This window comes from Heterodontus francisci, chromosome 7, assembly GCF_036365525.1.
Source record: "Heterodontus francisci isolate sHetFra1 chromosome 7, sHetFra1.hap1, whole genome shotgun sequence".
In the NCBI taxonomy this organism is placed as follows: domain Eukaryota; kingdom Metazoa; phylum Chordata; class Chondrichthyes; order Heterodontiformes; family Heterodontidae; genus Heterodontus; species Heterodontus francisci.
Genome location: NC_090377.1, coordinates 37,372,564 through 37,398,157, shown reverse-complemented (window position 1 = coordinate 37,398,157; position 25,594 = coordinate 37,372,564). Strand labels below are relative to the sequence as shown.

The following is a 25,594-nucleotide window of genomic DNA, read 5'->3' as shown; positions in this document are numbered from 1 at the left end:
TTATGGTTCTTCGAGCTCACTGTAGACTCCTTGATTGTAGTTAGATCTCGCTTTTCGTTGGGGCCCAATATTCTTCTTCAACCTTGTTCGCTGTAGGAGACTTTTCTCTCTTGGGGTTAATGTCTCTTCAGTGGATTGGAGTTCCATGAGAAAAAGATGGGAGCAGACAGGAGAGGCTGTGGCGAGCCAACCAGGAGAGGTCTTTTCAGTCCAGGAGCAAACAGACACTCTGAATTCTGATGAAGGGTCACTGACCTGAAATGTAAACTACACTTCTCTCTCCACTGATGCTGCCAGACCTGCTGAGTATTTCCAGCATTTCTTGTTTTTATTTCACTCTGAGTTCAAACTGTTTGTACAATTCAGAAAAACCCAGGTCGCCAAGCAGGTTAGTCATATGACTAGCTGGTCTTACCATATCTGTTTGTGGATTCTCTGGTCTTAGTTGACCCTGGAATGTCTCTTCTTACACACAATACCTGATGCTTAAAGTCCATTGTGGGTTAAATTGGAGCAGGGAATAGCCCCTTTGTCCTTCCAAGCACTGGCTGTTGGTATACAAAAAATGTTTTTCCAGCCAAGGGCCTGGTGATTTTTTAACAAGTCCTTTCTTCACTTCAGCAACAGTTTTCAAAACAATGTTCCTCTGACAAAATTAATATGCCTCATTCTTGGCAGGTTGGGGTCCAGCATGACAATATTAATGACTTGGATTAAAGGACTGACTGTACTGCAGCAAATTTGCTGACGATACGAAGGTAGGTAGGAAAGCAAGTTGTAAGGAGAACACAAAGTGTCTGCAAAGGGATATAGATAGGTTAAGTGAGTGGGCATAAATTTGGCAGATGGAGTATAATACGGTAAAATGTGAGGTTGTCCATTTTAGCAGGAAGAATAGAAAAACAGAATATTATTTAAATGGAGAGACAGTGCAGAATGCTGCAGTACAAAGTGACCAAGGTGTCCTTGTACATGTAACACAAAAAGTTAGCGTGCAGGTTCAGCAAGCAATTAGGAAGGCAAATGGAATATTGAGCTTTATTGCAAGGAGGATGGAGTATAAAAGTAAGGAAGTCTTGTTACAACTGTGCAAGGCATTGGTGAGACTGTACCTGGAGAGCTGCTGAGAAGATGTATCTCCTCGTGGGGGAATCTAGAACTCGGGGCACAGTTTCAAATTAAGGGGTCTCCCATTTAAGACAGAGATGAGGAAGAATTTCTTCCCTCAGAGGGTTGTTAGTGCTTGGAATTCTCTACCCCAGTGAACAGTGGAGGTTGGGTCATTCAATATATTCAAGGCTGAGTTAGGCAGAATTTTGATTGACAAGAGAGTCAAGGGTTACGGGGGGCAAGCAGGAAAGTGGAGTTAAGGCCACAATCAGATCAACCATGATCTTATTGAATGGCAGAGCAGGCTCGAGGGGTCGAATGGTCTGCTCCTCATTTTATTTCTTATGTTCTTACATGTGAAAGTTGAACCCATGCTTTGGAATGATGCTGCCAGGGAATTTCATATAAACAATGAGAAGAGAGTTGATAAGGGAATGCTATGGTATATCAGAGCTTACCCTGCAGGTACAGCTGCATTTTGAAGTGATATAATAACAACAGTGAAACAAATAGAAATGGAACAATAGCTAAGATGTGACACAGAGGTGACGATGAAATAGAGCCATTAATTGAGGATGGTGTGATTGATGATGTCAATTTATCAATTGATGAGAATTTATCTAAAATTGCACTCAGTTTAGAAGTTATATCCATTATAAAATCATTACTCTTACAAAGTATGTTACGTACAGAAAGAATATTAACACTCCATGGAGAGTCACTCTCATTGCTGTCAGCAAGCTCTAACTTTCAGGAAGACTGGTTTATTAATAAGAACCAAGAGAATTTTATTGTAGTTGGAGCAACAGATAAAAGCATTGAATTTATTTTTACCTAATTTTCAAAAACTGAAGTAGGTATACACTGAGTAAAACAGTTGTCATGAAAAATTTAAATATATCAGGTTTTTCTGGAAAAATGCAATTACTTTATGCATTTCAATACCAACAGCAGGATTCTCACTGGCTCAGATTGTGCAGTGCAAGAATCACTCTGATGCTTTTTGCAAAATTCTGCACTCTGCTTATCTCAAACAGCAGCAATATTGTGAATGCCAAACAAAGAATGTTATCACCAACAAAGAAGAGCTCTGTGAGGGAGGATGAGGCTTTCAAGGAGAACATTAATTAAAGTATTAAATGGAACAAACCACAATCTGTGGGAAAATTTACTTGTGTTAAAAATTAAATATTTTGATTTTTTAGAACATTATGGACAATACACGTCAGAATAAAGAAAATATTAGTGCACGTGAGGATTTAGAAATCCTTTTCAATGATACGATCGGTTCCCTTCCTATTTTCTTTTATTCACAGATTCTCTTGACGAATCCCTCAGGAGTCTTTGTTTTCCTTCATACTGGCTGATTGCTAAACTTCAAAATACTTTCTTCACTAATGATTCATATTTTCACTATCTTTTCAGTTCCTCTGTGCTGCAAAGTTCAGAGTTTCTGACTGCTATTAGTAAATAGAGTGTTTACATTTTCTAAATACCAGTAAACATAGATGATGTTTTGAAGTTTACTGATTACCTTCAAAAGTTAAGTCAATAGTATATAAATTGAGAGAAAAATATCAAATTTGGAGGAGGAAAGACACTGCGGAGTGAGTTTGGCCCTCATTCTGGTTTCATGCTACAACTTTAGTATTGATGTAAAACAAAACCATTTGTAGTCTAAATGAAAATAAAATTTAATCCTACATCATGGTGCAAAATAGGTGGTAGCCCTTTATCCACCCCCACTTGCACTATTTTCCTTTCCATTGAAGTCAATACTCCAGGCAGGTCTCTGTATCTGATGACTATTAGTCATTTGGATGTTTATATTTTTGAACTTTAACCTATCGCAGGTGGCAATTAGATGATATTTAAAGGAATTTTATTTGTTTCAAAATCCAATTCATTTGTTTTTATTAAAAAAAGATAATTAACTAAAATTAAGATAAGGAAAGGCATTTTGGCCCATATTTTTCAGTATTAATAACAGCAAAACTGTTAGCGTTCACCATCATTACTGCTCTGAACTTCTGAGCTCCACACAAGTGCAGTTAAACACAGAAATCCAGAAGTTGCCATCAGTAAGTCCATGCTTCTCTAGAGGATGCACTGTTGAGATCCCCCCGAGAATGCAAACAATTAGAAATCATTGAACTGATGAGATCTTCTACTCTTATGCTATTCGTCACAGCATACCATGAAAAATCTTAAGAGCCACTCAGTTGAGCCCTGCAGGGCTCCTCCAGAGCAATCCAGGCTGCGGAATTATTGCTTCAGAATGCCAATAGATTGCTCCATCACAGCTCTTATGGCAGCATCACTCTCTTTATATGCCTACTGTGCTTATGTTGCACAACCAAGCCATGAGCCATGTCATCAGCAGATAATCGTAGTCACCCTTTGGTATGCCGTGGTGGCATAGTAGACTGCTGCAGAATTAATGCATCATGGTTCCTGCTGAGATACTGGGCATTGACCTGCATGATGCACTGCCTGTAGTCACACACTAACTGCTCGCTGAGACAGTGGAATACCTTTTGGTTCAGGTGTGTGGCAGAGTTGATATAAGGCACCCACAAAGCATTATGCATGCGGTCAATGGCACCCTCTACTATGCGGAAGCCTGAAATCCTTGAAAACCTTGTGCTCACTCCGCTTGCTTCTTTCTGGCAAAAGATGAAATGAAGTTATCTCTCTTTGCATAGAGATCCTCAGTGGCCTGTCTTGCGCAGCAGTGCACTGCAAATTGAGAGATGTTGCTTATATCTCCAGCAGTAACTTGGAAAATGTCAGACTCATAAACATTCAGAGCCACAGTCACCTTGACAGCCACAGGCAAAGCAGTCCTTGCCCTCTCTGAAGTGACAGCACAAGCTGGCAGATTTAATTGATGACCTTTATTTGTGAAGTGCATACCTGAAGTTCAGGTTGGAGAATTGCTCCCTTAGAACCTTCTACAGATTTGGCCTCCTGCCGAGAGCCCTTCTATCCCTTCTCCCACTTCTAGCCGTTTTTCCTGCTGTGCAAAGCTTATCTTGGTTCTCACAGTCATGCTCAATACCAAGAGGATGGCCTACTAGCTCACTAATATCTGGGAGCAACTGATTTGAGCAAAAGTCTCTGTTGCGTCTTATGTTGTTTCTGGTTCCCAGATGTTGGAAAGAATCACACTTTAAACTTGGAAAAGGCTGGAGTCAGTCTTGTTTAATTCAGCACTATGCTTTGTGCTGTGGAACTTGGTTCAACTGGTTCTTGTGTTTCACATAACATGACTCTCCAGTGCAGCTGTGAATGTGGTCCCCTACTGGAAAACTTACACATAACAACTAGTTCCAAGCTAATTAGTTCCTAGCACTTTACAGATAGTATAATAATATATACATAGATCAGCCTCTCAGTCAGCAAACAGTATGTCAGCACCTGCCATACCAATCCCTGAACACCATTGAAACTTTAACCAACTATAGAAAGCACTCAAAACTCATAGAATTGCAGCAACAACCAGAAGAAATAAACCAGCTACTAGCCTATAAGTAGATTTCGATTTTTTTAGATTTAAAGATACAGCACTGAAACAGGCCCTTCAGCCCACCGAGTCTGTGCTGACCATTAACCACCCATTTATACTAATCCTATACTAATCCCATATTCCTACCACATCCTCACCTGTCCCTATATTCCCCATACAACCTACCTATACTAGGGGCAATTTATAATGGCCAATTTACCTATCAACCTGCAAGTCTTTTGGCTGTGGGAGGAAACCGGAGCACCCGGAGGAAACCCACGCAGACACAGGGAGAACTTGCCAACTCCACACAGGCAGTACCCAGAATTGAACCCGGGTCGCTGGAGCTGTGAGGCTGTGGTGCGAACCACTGTGCAGCTGATGATCCCTTTGCATAGCGCTGGTGGGAATTGCTTCATGTTTTTAATATCTTTGTTCAGCTGTGCAAAGTTAAGAAAGGGTGTAGGCTGGAGCATGGTGGTCCAAAATGGCAACACTGGCACCAAATTTGCACATAGATTGACGTTATGATCCACCTGCTCTCCGTGCTGCCAGCAAATGTGTGTGTGTTACTAAAATGGCATCTGGCCAACTCTGCATCAGAAATATGAGAATGCTGCAGACTCATTTTGGAACCTCAAGGAGCCTATAGTGCCTAAAGATCAGGTGCTAAAAAGCCCCATTCCCCCCACCCATACACAATGACTTTCCATAGAGATCTGCCAGATCCATTAATTGGCTGCATAAAATATACACAGTGCTCATTAAACATGGTTCACAAGTGAAATTAATCAATTGGTATACTGAGAACTTTATTGAATAGAAAGGACTCTTCAGCCATCTAAAACAGCATGGTTGACAACAGATTCTTATTCATCAGCAACTTTATGGCCATGTTGATTTATCCCGAATAAAATTAAATGTTTTTTGTCTAACAGCCAACAATTTATACAAAATACACATATAAAAGTTCACAGAAATTAATTTCACTGATGTTCTAACCTGCCTGCAGGAGACTTTATAGAATGTACATAAATAAACTTACCCCATGGCTGCATCAAGTACAATTCCTTTGGGATTGTGTAGCTCCAAATCTAGTAGAGTAATGCAAGTATCACCGTTTTGATTGCACACAAATATTCGGTCACTGACATCATCCACAAAGTAATAGTTTCCGGTAAGCCAGTCTAAAGCCATTTGTTCCACATCTGCCAAAGCAAAAGTAACACATTAGATGAAAAACACACATGACAATTTAGTGGTTGGCTGACTGCTGTGCAAGAAAGATCTTATATCCTTTCATGCTTGCAAATTTATTTTAGTATCTTGGTCTGATCTTCAGGTAATTGTGCTAAAGAATTTCTTATATAACTGTGTAATCCACTCCATCAGAAATGTACAGCTTTGATCTTTGGTCATTATTCAGTGTCTGGTATTCAAGTGCTGAAAAAACATAGGTTCAAATAGTAATAAAAATTCTTAAAGCGTCTAATGTCCTATTTCTGCAGAGAAACACTTCTGTAAATTCTTTTCCGTTAGCAAAGAATATTAAGCAACTCATTTTTTAAATCTATAAGGGCTTTCTTGCACTTGTCAGTGCATTAACCTTCAATTCTTTTGGAATAATGCCTGACTTACTCGAATCAGTGAAGTCAGTGCGCCTTTTTATTATATCAGGCCATCCTTTCTTCTGACTTTTCTTTGTCTACCAAGTTGGTTGCATGACATTGCTCATTTTTATTCCAAGAAATGCTTTTGTATAGCAACATGGCAAGTCTATCAACTTTCTTGTATTTGGCAAGAGGCTTAAATGAGAGATGATTATCTTTGGTTATCAGCTGAGGATTTCAATTTACTGTGCATATACTGTGTTGGTAAGTCCCAGAATTGTTTTTGCCTTCTCTTATTACACAGTGATAAGAAGCAAGTGATCACTGTGGAAGCAAAGCTCGTTATAGTGATAGAGAAGAGCCTTTATGAAAACAATAAGCTCTGTAATGGATTTTCTCTACCTGTCCAAATGTTGGAATCGTCCTACCTCAATAGTTACTCTCCAAAGAGAGAAAGCATATGAAGATACTCAGAAACTGCCTAGCCAGGCAAAAGAGAAATACATAAATGGAAGAAATAAAGAGATAAATAAGAGAAAGATGTAGAATGCGCTGACGGAGTGTCCTTCCTGCTGCTGAACACATGTTCAGCTGTGTGTGTTTAAGGACAGTTAGTTGAAGCATTGAGATACAAAATGGCAGTGCTGGCATCAAATCAATGTTACACACTGATTGGCATCATGATCTGCCACTCTGCATAGTTCCATCGGATGTTCCCTGCATGATCGCTAAAACACTCATCAAAATGGCATCCAGTGCAGCTCGCACTGGAAGTGTGCATGCATGCTGGGGACGTTAGTGTGGAGCCAAAATTGTAGTCATAGCACCAAAATAAGGGGCGCTAAGGAGCTGAATTGTGCAGCCTTAGTTTTATTTGTGCATTTAACCCAGAAAGGGGTTTTCAAGGGTGGTACCTGAATGAATTATCTGGATTTAAAAAAAACTTCTAATAGTGGTGAAGAGATTTTAGGTCCTCGTCAAAGAAACAATGTTTATCAGCTTGCATGGACATGGATTTGGTGCAAACTATAAGACTTGTGTGCACTTGGACCTTCTCAGGACAGATGCAAACCCATGCATCCTCAAAGCTACTATTATACTATTGTTCTATTATTAGAGTTAGGATTATTTTTTTTCTTGTTTATTTCAGATTTATAATAATTGACAAAGATTTCCTTTGACTTTTCATACTCTATGGTCTCAAAAAGCAGATTGAAGCATGTAGATGGAACTACTCTGGTGTTCAGGTGATTTGAGTAAAGGCTTTATGATTTTTAATGCTCATCAAAACTTTTTAATTTCACATTATGTCAAAGCTTCATGAACGTACACAATTTCTGTTACAAACAGGAGGCAGGTTTAATGATTATTATTAGAAATGGCTACTAAGGTACATTGGAGGCTATCCTAAAACTCATATCTGGTTTCTATGTACTGTCATTGCCTGAATGATGGGAAAAAAATACTTGACAATATTCTGACCATAATTCAAACCTAGAGGCCAGAATTTTACACCCCCGCAGGAGAGGATTGGAGGTGTGGGTTGGGAGCGGGTTTCATAACATTAAGTGGGAGGCAGGGGATGTTATTCTCATCACCTTCCAGCCCTCATTTTCATATTACCAGCGGTGGGGGAGGTGACAAATTGCCCACCTGCCCCAGGCCAATCAAGTGCCACTTTGGGGCCTCCTGCTGCCGCCACTGGAATATTACTAGCAGTGGGTGGGCAATTCAGCAGTTCAGAAGGCCACCCAGTAAAACGTGGCAACATCCTTGTGGGCAGTGACGGGACCTCCTGATCAGGCACCCTGCGCCCAACGGGGTTCCCCCCCGCAGCACAAGCCGTCTCCACTGGAGCACCTCTGGCACCCGCCTCTCCCCAGGCGACCCCCTCCCGCCACGTCGGGGCCCACCTGATTATCCCCGGCGGAACCCCACACACTTAGCTGTATTTCAGGGCCTCGTCCATGTTTCTGGTCCTGGCTGGGTGCAGTCCCAGCAGTGTCCACCGCTCCCGGTGGCGCTGCTGGGACTGAAGAGCTGCAGGCCAATTGGCTGTCAGCTTTTGTGGGTGGGACCTCCTGCCTCAGAGGCGCGGAAATCCTGCTCAAGACCAATTAAGGGCCTGGGCCACATAAAATTATTGTATGATTTCCAGGCCCGGTGGAAGTGGACTTGCCACCAACTTTTTCTGCGAGGCTTCTGGCCCAACATAAAATTCCAGCAGAATCTCTGTTGTGCATAAGAAGAGTTCCTTGGGAGCAAAACTTTAAAATTACATCTTTACTTTCTGCACAGTGCATAAAATCGCTAAAGAAAATATCAACTTATGACAGAGATCTGGTATAATGCCTTTAAAAAATATACTTGGTAAAGCAATAAACCTGAAAAACTGGGAACAAAAAAGCATTTAAAACTCATATCCAGGCACCTGTTCATCGCTCTCTCCACCAGATGAAGAAATGAACATTTCTATTCATAGAGCTGTACTGACTGAAGCAAGAAGCTTACGAAGTTTTTCCTATCCAGATTCAAGAAATGAAACTTTACCCATTTGCAGAGGATTAAACACATAGGGTATGCTCAATCACAAGCAGCTTGACTGTAATGGTCAAATTAATGGATAATAATATTAGTTGCAGCCATGTTTAAAACATTTTTTAAATGAATCATATTTAATGCTTGGCTAAAATTAAAACAACATAAAAGCTGAAGTAGTTTATAACTGTGTGACATGCCACCGGAAGCTAATAGGTGTTTGCACAAGCTGCTATTGCTGCCTAAATGACAAATAGGAAGGCACACAGTGTAGTGTATCTGGCAATGCTGAAAGGTAAGAATGTTTTGGACAAAAGTAATAAAGTTTATGAAAGATAACTGTGAGGTGATACTTTCTCATGAACTCAGCATGGATTATGGGTCTCGCAATGATCTGTTCCAACAATGTTTTGTGGCAAGCTCTTTTCAACAACACCACCTTGCATTTATCGTGCACCTCTAATGTGGTAAAACCTGCCAAGTCACTTCACTGGAGCGTTATCAAATAAAATCTGACACCGAACTACAGTTGATCTAAGGCTTGCTCAAAGAGGTAGGTTTTCAGTAGTGACTGAAAGGCTGAAAGAGAGGTAGAGAGGTCAGGAAGGGAATTCCAGAGATGAAGGCACAGCCGCCAATAGTGGAGCAATTAAAATAGGGATGCACAAGAGGCCAGAGTCGGAGGAGCACAGATATCTTGGAAGATTGTAGGACTGTAAGAGTTAACAGAGATAGAGAAGGGCAAAGCCATGACGGAAGCTGAAAACAAGGATGAGAATTTTAAAATCGCGGAGTTGCTTAACCGGGGGCCAATGTAGGTCAGCAAGCATTGGGACGATGGGTGAATGGGACTTGGTGCGAGTTAGATAAGCTAGTTGATACCCTTCAAATATATTATTTGCACTTACACAAAACCACAATTTACCATGATTAACAACTGGTGAATGAATTGAGGATGGTATGAATCATAAGAAGGAAAAGTGGAGATAATCTGCAGAAACTCTTGCTTTATGGTCTTATGTCGGTAGGAATATCAGTTACTAGAAGGAATGTCATCATAAGTGACTGTTAGCTAAAATTAAAGCCAGTGGAAGTGAAGGCAAGTTAGTGCTTGATTAGGTAGTAGAAGACAGAGAACTGATAATGTCTACATACTCAAATTGGAAGGAATCGCGCACCTTAGAAAGGATATATTGGCCTTGAAACAAGTGCAGTGAAGACCAAAATGTTACCAGGGTTCCAAGGGTTAAGTTATAAGCACAGATTACATAAATTAGCCTTATATTCCCAGGAATATAGAAAGTTAAGTAGTGATTTGATTGAGGGTTTTAGGATTTTGGAAGGAATTGATAGGGTATATAGAGAGAAACCAGTTAGGGATCACTTCATACAAAGGGTAGTAGAAATGTGGAACACTCTCCCACAAACAGCAGTAGATGGTTGCTCAATTAATAATTTCAAATCTGAGATCCATATATTTTTACTAGCTTTGGGTATTAAGGAGCATGGAACCAAGGCTGGTTGATAGTTAGGATGCAAATCAGACATGATCTCACTGAATGGAAAAACAGGCTTGAGGAGCTGAATGGCTTACTCCAGTTCCTAGGCTAATGACAGGCTTTAGACAGGTGAAATGTGTGTCTATATTTATATGGGGCAGGGTCAGAAGAGATCTTCACAGACCAAACCAATTAGCATGTATCCCACTAGAATGAGAATTACCATAGAAACATAGAAAAATAGGAGTAGGCCATTTGGCCATTCGAGCCTGCTCCACCATTTATTATGATCATGGTTGATCATCCAACCTAGTAACCTGTTCCCACCTTCCCCCCATACCCTTTGATCCCTTGAGATCCAAGAGCTATATCGAACTCCTTCTTGAAAACATACAATGTTTTGGCCTCAATTGCTTTCTGTGGTAGCGAATTCCACAGGCTCATCACTCCCTGGGTGATGAAATTTCTCCTCATCTCATCCTGAAAGGTTTACCCCATATCCTTAGACTATGACCCCTGGTCCTGGACTCTCCCACCATCGGGAACATCCTTCCTGTATCTACCCTGTCAAGTCCTGTTAGGATTTTATAGGTTTCTATGAGATCCCCCCTCACTCTTCTGAACTACAGCGAATATAATCCTAACCGACTCAATCTCTCCTTATACGTCAGTCCCGCCATCCCAGGAATCAGTCTGGTAAACCTTTGCTGCACTCCCTCTATAGCAAGAACATCCTTCCTCAGATAAGGAGACCAAAACTGCACACAATATTCCAGGTGTGGCCTCACCAAGGCCCTGTATAATTGCAGCAAGACATCCCTGCTCCTGTACTTGAATCCTTGCACGATGAAGGCCAATATACCATTGGCCTTTTTTACCGCCTGTTGGACCTGCATGCTTACCTTCAGCGACTGGTGTATGAGAACACCCAGGTCTTGCTGCATATTGCCCTCTCTCAGTTTATATCCATTCAGATAAAAATCTGCCTTACTGTTTTTGCTACCAAAGTGGATAACCTCACATTTGTTCACATTATACTGCATCTGCCATGCATTAGCCCACTCACTCAACTTGTATAAATCACCCTGAAGCCTCTTTGCATCCTCCTCACAACTCAACCTCCCACCCAGTTTTGTGTCATCTGTAAATTTGGAAACATTACATTTAGTTCCCTCATCTAAATCATTAATATATATTGTGAATAGCTGGGGTCCTAGCACTGATCCCTGATGTACCCCACTAGTCACTGCCTGCCATTTGGAAAACGATCCATTTATCCCTATTCTTTGTTGTCTGTCTGCCAACCAATTTTCTATCCATCGCAATACACTACCCCCAATCCCATGCGCTTTAATTTTACACGCTTATCTCTATGTGGGACTTTGTTGAAAGCCTTCTGAAAGTCCAAATACACCACATCCACTGGCTCCCCCTCATCAACTCTACTAGTTACATCCTCGAAGAATTCTGGTAGATTTGTCAAGCATGATTTCCCTTTCGTAAATCCATGTTGACTCTGCCTGATTCTACCATTGTCCTCTAAGTGCTCTGCTATAAAATCTTTGATAATGGACTCTAGAATTTTCCTCAATACCGACATCAGGCTGACTGGTCTATAATTCCCTGCTTTCTCTCTACCTCCCTTTTTAAATAGTGGGGTTACATTAGCTACCCTCCTCCAATCTGTAGGAACTGTTCCAGAGTCTATAGAATCTTGGAAGATGACCACCAATGCATCCATTATTTCTCGGGCCACTTCCTTAAGTACCCTGGGATACATACCATCAGGCCCTGGGGATTTATCGGCCTTCAATCCCATCAATTTCCCCAACACCATTTCTCTACTAATACTGATACCAGCTACATTTGTAAGCTCCATTTCTTTGCTGTCACTACTGAAAGTGAACTGAATGTATCACATGTATGGGGGCTATTTCTGCACTGTAAAACAATGTTTTGGTGCATATTTGGTAATGCCACTGATTATGAGACACTATATATGACTTATTCCATATTTCTTTTGGGTTTTATTTTTTATTTCCTGTAACGTGAAACTGCTTAAATGCGGCTCAACAAATTGTTCATTAAAATATGATGGGGTGTTGATAATCTGTCAGATCAGGAACTAATGCAACACAACTGGAATACTTGCCTTTATTAGCCAAGGCATAGAATATAAGAGCAGGGACATTATGATAGAGCTGTATAAAATGCTAATTAGGCCACAGCTGGAGTACTGTGTACAGTTCTGGGCACCACACTATAGGAAGGATGTGATCGCAATGGAGAGGATGCAGAGGAGGTTCACCAGGATGTTGCCTGGGCTGGAGCATTTCAGCTATGAAGAGAGACTGAAAAGGCTAGGGTTGTTTTCCTTAGAGCAGAGAAGGCTGTGGGGGGACCTGATTGAGGTATACAAAATTATGAGGGGCATTGATAGGTTAGATAGGAAGAAACTTTTTCCCTTAACGGAGAGATCAATAACCAGGAGGCATAGATTTAATGCAAGAGGTTTAGAGGGGATTTGAGAAAAAAAAAATTCACTCCGAGGGTGGTTGGAATCTGGAACACACTGCCTGAAGAGGTGGTAGAGGCAGGAACCCTCACAACGTTCAAGAAGTATTTAGATAAGCACTCGAAGCAGCATAGCATACAAGGCTACGGGCCAAGTGCTAGAAAATGGGATCAGAATAGGTAGGTGCTTGATGGCCGGCACAGACACGATAGGCCGAAGGGCCTGTTTCTGTGCTGTAAAGCTCTATGACTCTATGACAACTGAATTTATATGGAAATAGTGAACTAAAATGTTTCCCTTGGTATCAAAAACACACCTACATAGGTAAAGAAATGCTTGCCTTTCTACTTAAGTTAATTTGCTGTCCACTGAATTGCAGGGTATCAGGGATTTAGCTTCAGTACTTAGCATCCACAAAGCTACTTACTGCCCCAGGCAAAACAAAATGATTGGCAGTTATTAAGTAGCAGTGTGAGAAGAAATATTAAAGTCAAACATAAGCTATCTCTCAAAAAAATCAGTTTTCTGATTTTAATTAAATTTGTCAATGCTTTTATAAAATATTTCACTTCAAATAATTGTTTCAAGTTGTATTGCTTCTATGTATATGTATTAAGAACAAAAAGATCACAAAGCATTGGAAGTAAATCAATCATCTCTGAGCCAGATAGACCAGGAAGGTCCTAGATTCAATCCCCAGCTGTACTGTGCTGGTTAAACATGAAAATTTATAACAATTACAAAACAGAAACAGGTCCTTAGGCCAAACCAATCTGTGCTACTGTTTACCCCCCACATCAACAAATAGTTATAACCTTTTCTGATAAGTAAAATACTGCAGTTACTGTAAATCTGAAATAAAAACAGAAAATGCTGGAAATATTCAGCAAATCTCATGAAAGGCCATCAATCTGAAATGTTAACTCTGTTTCTCTCTGCACAGATGTGATTTGATCTGTGAGTATTTCCAGCATTTTCTGTTTTTATAACCTTTACTGATCCTGTTTCCATGTCCCTTCAACAAATTTTATTCATGCGTTAACTTCCAACTTTGATCGTTGGTTTCTCCTGTAACCACTAACCTTGAAAACGAATTCCACAGACTCACAACTCACTATGTAAAGAGCTTTCTCCTGCCTTCTGGCCGAAATCTCTTGCAATTTATCTTGTATCTATCCTCTCTTGTTCTTGACCCCTCAACGCCTGGAACTGTTGTGCTTCCATTGACTATGTTTTTCCTTTCATAATTTTAAGCACATCTTTTATGATCAATCCGTAACATGTGTTGGTCCAACAAAAGAACCCCAATTTTTCAAATCTTCCTTTGTATATGTATCTCCTCATATCAGGTAGTATCTTAGCGGTACCCTCTCTAAAACCTCAACATTCCTTCCTATAGCAATGAAACACAATACTCCAGAGCACACAATACTCTATCTGAGGTCTTAGAAAGATTTTACATAAGATTATCATTACCTCAACATTTATATTCTATAAACCTTTGTTATACATTTCCTACAAAAAATATAACAGTTACTATGGCCAGAATTTTATGCGGTAATGGAGGCCTCACCCATTGGCTTAAAAGTTGGGGGAGAGCCCGCCTCCGCCGGGTCTGGAAGCAGTGATTTTGCATGTCTGCCTCCAAGGGGATGTTCGCCTCTAAGAGCTGCTGGCCAATCAGCGGGCCGGCAGCTCCTTAGTCCCAGCAGCACCACAGGGAGTGGTGACCACTGCTGGGACTGCACCCTGAGGTATTGCCTTTGATGTCTTGTGAACCTATACTCTTTCACATCACTGAGCCATTCAGAATTTAATTATCACCATTACATTTTTGTACCTAAATATATCATCTCTTAAGTACTGACACCAAATTCTATCTGTCACTTTGTAGATCTTTGTGGTTTCTTTCAATTAGGAAGTTAAAACGAAGATGGGAAGTTAGGAAAGCTTTGTGACTAAATTCATAGAAGTGTGGAATAAGGCATTAAGAAATTCTTTATTAAGAATTACATAGCCTCTTGTCACATCTCTCAAATATCTCAAATAATCATTTTAAATCTGAGATCAATAGATTTTTTTGCTAGCCAAGGCAAGTGAATGAAGTTAGGTTCATGCTCTACCATGATCTCACTCAAAGACAGAATTTGCTTGAGGGGCTAAATGACCTTACTACTGCTCCTGTGTTCCAATCTCAAATGCACTTCACATACAATTCAGCAACTTTGAATGCAGTAACTGCTGTGTTGTCGGCAAACAGAAACCATTTTGCACACAGAGACATCCTGCAAACAGTAATGAGATGAGTGACCAATTATCCTGTTTTCTTTTATTCATTTATGGGATGTGGGCATCACTGGTGAGTTCAGAATTTATTGCCCATCCCTAATTGCCCTTGAACTGAGTGGCTTGCTAAGCCATTTCGGAGAGCATTTAAGAGTCAATCACATTGGTGGTAATGGTGTCGGGGGAGGGAAATATATTGGCCAGGACACTGACAAAGTCTCTGTTTTTTTTTGAACACCTCAAGATTTATAGCATCCACCCAAACTACAGGAACAGACAGAACGGGTCCAATTTGAAGACACCTTTGACAATGCAGTATTTTCTCAGTTTGTCACTGGGGATTCAGAGTAGGCCATGAAATGAATCATATAAATGGGTTTAAAAGATAAAATTATCTTATTTATTTTCTAATGAAAGTATTGAGATGGTAAAAAGGCAGTCAGGTGTTGATCTATTAAAATAAATCATTCAGCATAACAGCTTTTTCCTGCTCCGAAACATTTATGCTCTTAGGACTAAACAGATAAAAACTTTCCAACATTTATAAGCAGGATAGCTGCAGCAATTCTTTATAGACATGTTGCGAAGTGTTGCTGCATTTTATATTTGGCTTGTAGCTTGTCGTACCTGTGTTAAAACATATTGATTATCTGGGACATCAAAGGCAGACTGTCGGGGGTCTGGAGCAGTGACAAACTATCCAGCTGCTTGAAAGAAAGGAGCAGCAGGGAAAGCAGAAACTCTCCAGTTACCTTTAATATATTATAAGTTCTCTATGAAGAAGTAATGTGCTGCTGAGATAAATGCTGTTTAAAACAATGATTACGTTAATCAACTATTTGGGTTGTTCTCATGTTTTTGTTAGTAATTTTCTCCAGAAATTGAGAAACTGCCAATCCAGCTAGCCAGGCTTTATCCAGTCTGTGGTGTAATCTTTAATAGTGCTCCATAATGTAAATTCGTGAGTATATTATTATCCAAATTTTGTGTTGTCTCTTTAAGGTGACCATATAGTGCATGGTTTTCAAACTGCAATTTCTTATAAGACTTGATGATGACAAATTAATAAGCTGTTGTTCATTAGTTTCAGACATAAGTGGAGTATATCCCCGATTTTAATTGCATTACCAGTGGCATCTGTGCCATCAGCTGCGTTGGCCCCAAGGTTTGGAATTCCTTCTCTACATCTCACCACCTCTCTACCTCTTTCTCCTCAAAACCTACCTCTGTGACGAAGCTTTTGGATACCTGTCACAATATCTCCTTATATGGCTCGCTGTCAAATTTTGTCTGATAATGCTCCTGGGAGGCACCTTGAGGTGTTTTATAATGTTAAAGGTTCCATACAAATGCAAGTTGTTGTTGTCAAATTTCACCCCTGAATAACTGCTTGACCCATCACTGAGCACAGTTGCAAGCTTCAAAGAATCATTATTAGAGACATCATGAGGTGACAACTGTGTTTCAGTTGGTAGCAGTCTTGCCTTTGAATCAGAAGGTTGTAGGTTTGAGTCCTACTCCAGAGACTTGAGCAAAATAAATCAAGGCTGACACTTCAATGTCATACTGAGGGAGTTATGCACTATCAGAGATGCTATCTTTTGGATGAAAAGTTAAAGTGAGGCTCTGTCTGCCCTCTCAGCTAGATATAAAAGATCCCATACCACTCCTTCAAAGAAAAGCATGGAAGTTCTCTCTGTTGTGCTGGCCAATATTTATCCCTCAATGGAATACACCATTGTATTTATTTTCATAATATGAACAGAAAAATTCAACATAAACTTTCAGTTGCATTTGTTAGAGCATTAAACATTGACTGCATTTTTAAGGTAACATTTTGGCTCTAAAACAATCATAGATGTGAAACTGCACCAGCTGTATTGATTGTAATGATCTCTATTGAAGGTATAAATGACGGTTGCCCAACATACAGCCCGTGGGCCAGGATCTGGCCCACCAAAGGTTTCCATCCATCCACAGATGTATTTCAGAGATGAGAAATTTTCCATTGCCTTCTTCATTCAGGCCAGCTTTTCAAAAAAAGAATCGTGCTGTCAGTTTCACAGCTCTGTATCAGGATCAGTAGTTTCTGAGCTCCGGACAGATTCAGGTTTTTCGGCGGTTCCGGCTTTTTTTTTTAAAAGCCCGCCAGAAAACCCTTAATCTGTCCTAGGTTCGGAAACCTTTGATCCCGATGTTAGTGCCTGTGAGAGAGATGGGGGCCAGGGTGATAGAGGGCCAGAGAGAGAGAAGGCAGGGCAGAAAGAGAGGGAGGGAGACGGAGAGAGAGTGAGAGGGACGGAGAGAGAGTGAGGGGGATGCAGAGAGAGGGGGAAGAGAGAGAGGAGCAGAGAGAGAGAGGGGGCAGAGAGAGAGAGAGGGGTGCAGAGATAGAGAGAGTGAGGGTGACAGGTAGAGGGGGGACAGAGGGATGGCAGAGAGGTGGGACAGAGAGGGGGGCCAGAGAGGGGAGACAGAGAGGGGAGACAGAGAGGGGAGACAGAGAGGGGAGACAGAGAGGGGGGACAGAGAGAGAAAGGGGGGACAGAGAGAAGGCAACAACACAGAGAGAAGGTAACAACACAAAGAGGGGGGAAACAACACAGAGAAGGGGGGAACAACACAGAGAAGGGGGGAACACACAGAGTGGGGATCAAGATGGGGGGAACAAGACTGAGAAGGGGAGGAGCAAACACAGAGAGGGGAGGAACAAACACAGAGAGGGGGAGCAAACACTGGGGGGGTACAAACACAGAGAAGGGGTAACAAACACACGGGGGGTACAAACAAAGAGAGGGGCGAACAAACACACAGAGGGCTAAACAAACATACAGAGGGCTAAACAAACACACAGACGGCGAAACAAACACACAGAGGGCTAAACAAATACACAGATGGGTGAACAAACATACGGAGGGGGAAACAACACAGAGAGGGGAGAGAGGGGGGAAACAACACAGAGAGGGGCGAACAAACACAGAGAGGGGCGAACAAACACAGAGAGGGGCGAACAAACACAGAAAGGGGCGAACAAATACAGGGGGGGGGAACACACGGGGGGGGGGGGGAACACACGGGGGGGGGACACACAGAGGGGGGAATCAAAACGGGGGAACAAGACTGAGAAGGGGAGGATCAAACACAGAGAGGGGAGGAACAAACACAGAGAGTGGGAACAAACACAGAGGGGGGGAATCAAGACAGAGAAGGGGAGGAATCAAGACAGAGAGGGGGATCAAACACAGAGAGGGGAGGAACAAACACAGAGAGGGGAGGAACAAACACAGTGAAGGGAGGAACAAACACAGAGAGGGGAGGAACAACAGAGAGGGGAGGGGAAACAATACAGAGAGGGGGAACAACACAAAGGGTGGGGAACAATGCAAAGAGGGGGAACACAGATTGGGGGGACACAGGGAGAGAGAGAGGGAGGGAGAGTGAGTGATCAAGATCACCCCTGACAGATGGACATCTATCTGGAATACTCCACATTGCTACAAGAAGTAGGCGGGCAAACATTGACGACTTGTGCAAGCACAGAAATGTCAGGTGTCTCACTAAATCAGCGTCCAACATAGTGATGAGAAAGTAAGTCAATAAATTAATCTTTTTAAAACTTCTTCACAAAAATGCACATCTGTTTTTGTTTTGGTTAACAGCAAGATAAATTTTTAATGCCTTTATCTTTCCGAAATTGTCTCACTGGCTCCCTATGTAAAACAAAAATTGAAATGTGGTCCCCCACACTAAAAGGTTGGGCAATGCTGGTGTAAATTCTTCCTTTTAATGAAAATGGGACAACCCCACTCCACCCTCCCACCCCCTCCATTTTTCTCTGCTATTGAAATCACATTGTTTATAATTGTATTTTATTAAAATTGCATGTTTTCATCAGTTCATTCAGGGATCATTTATCATCAAGGAAAACAGTTGCTCTCTTATTTAAATTAAAAGACAAATTTTAGGCCAGATATTTGTAAGGTTGACCTGTAATATTAGAACAGTAACGTGCTTTTATGTAATGCTTCTCATGGAAGAACAAAGAACATAGAACAGTACAGCACAGTACAGGCCCTTCGGTCCACGATGTTTTGCCGAACCTTTAACCTACTCTAAGATCAAACTAACTACCTACCCTTCATTCTGCTATTATCCATGTACCTATCCAAGAGTCGCTTAAATGTCCCTAATGTATCTGCTTCTACTACCACCGCTGGCAGCGCATTCCACGCACCCACCACTCTCTGTGTAAAGAACCTACCTCTGACATCTCCCCGAAACATTCCTCCAATCACCTTAAAATTATGCCCCCTGGTGATAGCCCTTTCCACCCTGGGAAAAAGTCTCTGGCTATCCACTCTATCTATGCCTCTCATCATCTTGTACCCCTCTATCAAGTCACCTCTCATCCTTCTTCGCTCCAATGAGAAAAGCCCTAGCTCCCTCAGTCTTTCTTCGTAGGACATGCCCTCCAGTCCAGGCAGCATCCTGGTAAATCTCCTCTGCACTCTCTCCAAAGCTTCCACATCCTTCCTATAATGAGGCGACCAGAACTGAACACAATATTCCAAGTGTGGTCGAACAAGGGCCTTATAGAGCTGCAGCATAACCTCGCGGCTCTTAAACTCAATCCCCCATTAATGAAAGCCAACACACCATACGCCTTCTTAACAACCCTATCAACTTGGGTGGCAAATTTGCGCGATCTATTGACACGGACCCCAAGATCCCTCTGTTCCTCCACACTACCAAGAATCCTGTCTTTAAGCCTGTATTCTGCATTCAAATTCGACCTTCCAAAATGAATCACTTCACACTTTTCCAGGTTGAACTCCATCTGCCACTTCTCAGCCCAGCTCTGCATCCTGTCAATGTCCCGTTGCAAACTACAACAGCCTTCCACACTATCCACAACTCCAGCAACCTTCGTGTCATCGGCAAACTTGCTAACCCAGCCTTCCACTTCCTCATCCAAGTCATTTATAAAAATCACAAAGAGCAGAGGTCCCAGAACAGATCCTTGCGGAACAGCACTGGTCACCGAGCTCCATGCTGAATACTTTCCATCTACTACCACCCTCTGTAAGGAAAAGTATCTCAGATCAATTTGCAGAGAAAAAAAGGATGGACTCTAAGCAGAAGGAAGGAACTAAAAATGGAGGAGTGAAAGCACAGCTGAACAGAAGAGTTTATAGGAGGCATATTAAAAGGAGGAGATACCTTGGGATAGAAAACTCCAGTGTCAGAGGCCTAGTGGCTGAAAAAATGAAGGAGCAGACAGCAAGGAATAATTTGGATTTTCAGGAGCAGAAGTTTCTGATCAGATGCATGGTTTGAGATTGCTGAGTTATAGTGGGATGGGACCATAGAAAATTTGAAATCAAAGACAAGGATCTCAAAATGAATTTGTTGGTGCTGCAGCGTACAGGACTTTATGTGAGATAAGACTTGGACAGAGAATTCTGAATAAGGTGCAAGTTGCAGCTGAAATATCAGTGAGGCGAGCACTGTAACTTTGAGCTTTGAGGTGATGAAGGCATGAATTACAGTGTTAAATGAGAAATATTAATTTCATCGGTTGGAAACTTAGATTCGACTTTTAATGGGAAAAAATTCCGCAGTAACTTTAAGAAAAAACTAACAGCCAAGATGGTCACTGCAATTTCCATCTGAAATACCAGGAGATTGAACTGGAGATAGAAAGTCTTACAAGAATCCTAGCCAGGACAATGGCTTGCTCTAAATGATTGAATTTCCAATATGGCTTCATTGGCATAACAGTCAAGACAATCCTCACACATTAACTTTGAAAGAGCAAACCCCCTCCAAGTGTGAATTGGCATTCTGGGGCAAGTGGAACCTTAAATTTCATTACAAGGTTCCAGAAAACTTGATTTAAAATAAAGGGGATTGAGAGAACCATGTGACAATCTGTTCATCTCTGAAGAAACCAGACGTTTTGTACCACAGACAAAAATATCCCCATCCTCAATGATGGGGGAGCCCAGCACATCAGTGTGAAAGATAAGGCAGAAGCATTTGCAACAATCTTCAGCCAGAAGTGCCGGGTTGATGATCCATCTCGGCCTCCTCCTGAAGTCTCCAGCATCGCAGATGCCAGACTTCAGCCAATTCGATTCACTCCGCGTGATATCAAGAAATGACTGAAGGCACTGGTTACTGCAAAGGCTATGGGCCCTGACAATATTCCAGCAATAGTACTGAAGACCTGTGCTCCAGAACTTGCCGCGCCCCTAGTCAAGCTGTTCCAGTACAGCTACAACACTGGCATCTACCTGGCAATGTGGAAAATTGCCCAGCTACGTCCTGTACACAAAAAGCAGGACAAGTCCAACCCGGCCAACTACCGCCCCATCAGCCTACTCTCAATCATCAGTAAAGTGATGGAAGGTGTCATCAACAGTGCCATCAAGCAGCACTTGCTTAGCAATAACCTGCTCAGTGACGCTCAGTTTGCATTTCACCAGGGCCACTCAGCTCCTGATCTCATTACAGCCTTGGCTCAAACATGGACAAAACAGCTGAACTCAAGAGGTGAGGTGAGAGTGACTGCCCTTGACATCAAGGCAGCATTTGACTGAGTATGGCATCAAGGAGCCCTAGCAAAACTGAAGTCAATGGGAATCGGGGGGATTGCTCTCCACTGGTTGGAGTCATACCTAGCGCAAAGGAAGATGGTTATGGTTGTTGGAGCTCAATCATCTGAGCTCCAGGACATCACTGCAGGAGTTCCTCAGGGTAGTGTCCTAGGCCCAACCATCTTCAGCAGCTTCATCAATGACCTTCCTTCAATCATAATGTCAGAAGTGGAGATGTTCGCTGATGATTGCACAATGTTCAGCACCATTCATGACTCCTCAGATACTGAAGCAGTCCGTGTAGAAATGCAGCAAGACCTGGACAATATCCAGGCTTGGGCTGATAAGTGGCAAGTAACATTCGCGCCACACAAGTGCCAGGCAATGACCATCTCCAACAAGAGAGAATCTAACCATCTTCCCTTGTTGTTCAATGGCATTACCATTGCTGAATCCCCCACTATCAACATCTTAGGGGCTATCATTGACCAGAAACTGAACTGGAGTAGCCATATAAATACCGTGGCTACAAGAGCAGGTCAGAGGCTAGGAATCCTGCAGCGAGTAACACACCTCCTGACTCCCCAAAGCCTGTCCACCATCTACAAGGCACAGTGGTGCAGTGGTTAGCACCGCAGCCTCACAGCTCCAGCGACCCGGGTTCGATTCTGGGTACTGCCTGTGCGGAGTTTGCAAGTTCTCCCTGTGACCGTGTGGGTTTTCGCCGGGTGCTCCGGTTTCCTCCCACAGCCAAAGACTTGCAGGTTGATAGGTAAATTGGCCATTATAAATTGCCGCTCGTATCGGTAGGTGGTAGGGGAATTGAGGGAAGGTGGGGATGTGAGAGGGCAATGGGATTAATGTAGGATTAGTATAAATGGGTGATTGATGGTCAGCACAGACTCGGTGGCCCAAAGGGCCTGTTTCAGTGCTGTTTCTCTAAATAAATAAATAAAAAATCAGGAGTGTGATGGAATACTCTCCACTTGCCTAGATGGGTGCAGTTCCAATAAGCTCGACACCATCCAGGACAAAACAGCCCGCTTGATTGGCACCCCATTTACCACCTTAAAACATTCACTCCCTCCACCACCGATGCACAGTGGCAGCAGTGTATACCATCTACAAGATGCACTGCAGCAACCCACCAAGGCTCCTTCGGCAGCACCTTCCAAACCCGCGACCTCTGCCAACTAGAAGGACAAGGGCAGCAAATGCATGGTAATACCACCACCTGCAAGTTCCCCTCCAAGTCACACACCATCCTGACTTGGAACTATATTGCCGCTCCTTCACTGTCGCTGGGTCAAAATCCTGGAACTTCCCTCCCAACAGCATTGTGGGTGTGTCTACCTCACATGGACTGCAGCGGTTCAAGAGGCAGCTCACCATGACCTTCTCAAGGGCAATTAGGGATGGGCAATAAATGGTGGCCTAACCACCGAGGCCCACATCCCATGAATGAATAAAATAAAGTAACTGAGTGTGCAGCAGCAGAAAGTTGTGTGCTTCCCTTTCTGTCTCCCCAGAAATTATCAAGTTTGAAAGCTGTCTGCGACTGGGGGATCCTCCAAGCCTACAGACTGCTACAACCAGGGGAAGAAAGCCAACCACAGATTCTGCCTTCAGGAAAACCCTCAGCGAAGCAAACCTGGGTGGCGCAGTGGTTAGCACCGCAGCCTCACAGCTCCAGCGACCCGGGTTCAATTCTGGGTACTGCCTGTGTGGAGTTTGCAAGTTCTCCCTGTGTCTCCGTGGGTTTTCGCCGGGTGCTCCGGTTTCCTCCCACAGCCAAAGACTTGCAGGTTGGTAGGTAAATTGGCCGTTATAAATTGCCCCTAGTCTCGGTATGTGGTAGGGAAATATAGGGACAGGTGGAGATGTGGTAGGAATGTAGGATTAGTATAAATGGGTGGTTGATGGTCAGCACAGACTTGGTGGGCCGAAGGGCCTGTTGCAGTGCTGTATCTCTAAATAAATAAATAAAATACACTTTGACCAACCACGAACTTCAAGAATACAGCCTCAGCCGAGGACTACTGGATCATCCACTTTACAGACTGTATTTAAGTTCCATTTATTCTGTACTTTAATCCGACCACCAAAATTATTTTCCCTCCTGTAATCTCCTTGTGTGTGTGTAATTCTCGTGTGAATGTGTGCGTGAATGTGGAGCATATTTTTAAATCGGATTAGAGTGCAAAGTATAATAAACTTATCTTGTTCTTGTTTAAATTCAAGAAAACCTGTCTGATTGGTTCTTTCATGATCACAGTAAAGGATAAAGGTTAAACACTCATTGAGGTGGTAAACACAACCACTGTTTAAAAGGAATAAACCCTGTTGCGGTCAAATAAGAGCAAGAGGCAAGAGGGGAGCCTGAGACCCCCTCCTCACCTGGCCACAACAACAGTTTCAGCAGCAGTGAGGAAGATGGCTATACTATGTTTGGGAAGCAAAGGAAAGTGGCTTTGTGATGAATCAGATATGGGAAGCTCTGAAACAAATCAGACACTCAGGGCAGAATTTTTTTCTGGGGTGTAAAACTGGTGTCAGAACTGTTTCCAGGTCCCAATCCCACCCTGGGGGGAGCAGTCTCAACCTCCAATTTTCACAGAGGCAGACTATTAATTGGCTGGGTTGGGTGGCCAATTATCTGCTGCAGGGGCAGGAATGGATGCAGGTTGGAAAGAGAATGGGCCTGATTTAAATCCACTATGGCAGTCATTACTGTGGCTGCCGTTTCACTGAATCAATTGCTGTGGTCTGTTACTGATTGAGCAGGAGAGGCAGAGAGCTGAAACCTGGGACAGGCTGCCCCTCACTTTGTGGATGTTGACTTGGAGGTCCTCCTCGAGGCAGTGAGGGAGAGGAGGGACATTCTCTTCCTTTATTGCAAGGGGATTGGAGTACAGGAATAAAGAAGTCTTACTAAAATTGTGCAGAGCTTTGGTGAGACTGCATCTGGAATATTGTATGCAGTTTTAATCTCCACATTTAAGAAAGGATATACTTGAACTGGAGGCAGTGCAATGAAGATTTACTAAATTAGTCCCTGGGATGAGAGGGTTGTCCTTTGATGAAAGGCTGAGTAAATTTGGCCTATATTCTCTGGAGTTTAGAAGAATGAGAGGTGATCTAATTGAGACATACAGGATTCTGAAAGGGCTTGATAGGGTAGAAGCTGAGAGATTGTTCCCACTGGTCAGGGAATCTAGGACAGGGGTCACAGTCTTAGTCGAAGGGGTCAATCATTCAGGATTGAGATGAGGAGAAATTACTTCATTCAAAGGGTTGTGAATCTTTGGAAATCTCTACCCCCAGAGGGTTGTGGATGCTCCATCCTCGACTACATTTAAGGCTGAGATAGACAGATTTTTGGTATCGCAGGGAATGAAAGGATATGGGGAGCAGGCAGGAAAGTGGAATTGAAGCCCAAGATTAGCCAATATCGTATTGAATGGCGGAGCAGGCTTGATGGGCTATATGGTCTACTTTTACTCCTATTTCTTGTGTTCTTGTGGAGGGTGGCAGGAGAAGGCCACCCTCCTAGAGAAAGTTGGATCAACGTGGCAGAGACATGAGCAGAGGGAATGTGGGCTGGAAGAACTGGGTGGAGTTCAGCAAAAGATTCAATGACCTTATTCGCTGTGGATAGGTGAGTGCAATGCCAGACCCTCAGGATAGGCCTCTGGGTATTCAACCTCCAGCAGGCACACCAGCTGAGGACCCTAAGGGTACATGCTGCTCCTGAGCATGGGAGTATATGCCCAGGGTTCTGATGGAGGCAAACCCACAGCCCTCAGTGACTGTGACGCCCCATCTGTCTGGAATTGAATCTACTGCCCATCTTTCGCAAAGAGGCATCAGTGACCTGCGAGATGCAGTGTTGTGCAGCATTTGGGAGACACCACCAAGGTCCGCGGCTG

General features: G+C 42.7%; 1 protein-coding gene across 4 annotated transcripts in view; it reads right to left on the bottom strand.

The window, feature by feature from the left end:
• The window catches only part of LOC137371926 (low-density lipoprotein receptor-related protein 1-like), a 1,827,029-nt gene that overhangs the window by 1,174,493 nt on the left and 626,942 nt on the right, over positions 1-25,594 (bottom strand). For all 4 annotated transcript variants that reach the window (XM_068035008.1, XM_068035009.1, XM_068035010.1 and 1 more), the window contains exon 7: positions 5,664-5,826. In XM_068035008.1, coding sequence (XP_067891109.1) covers positions 5,664-5,826 — 163 coding nt within the window. The remainder of the gene's footprint in view (positions 1-5,663; positions 5,827-25,594) is intronic.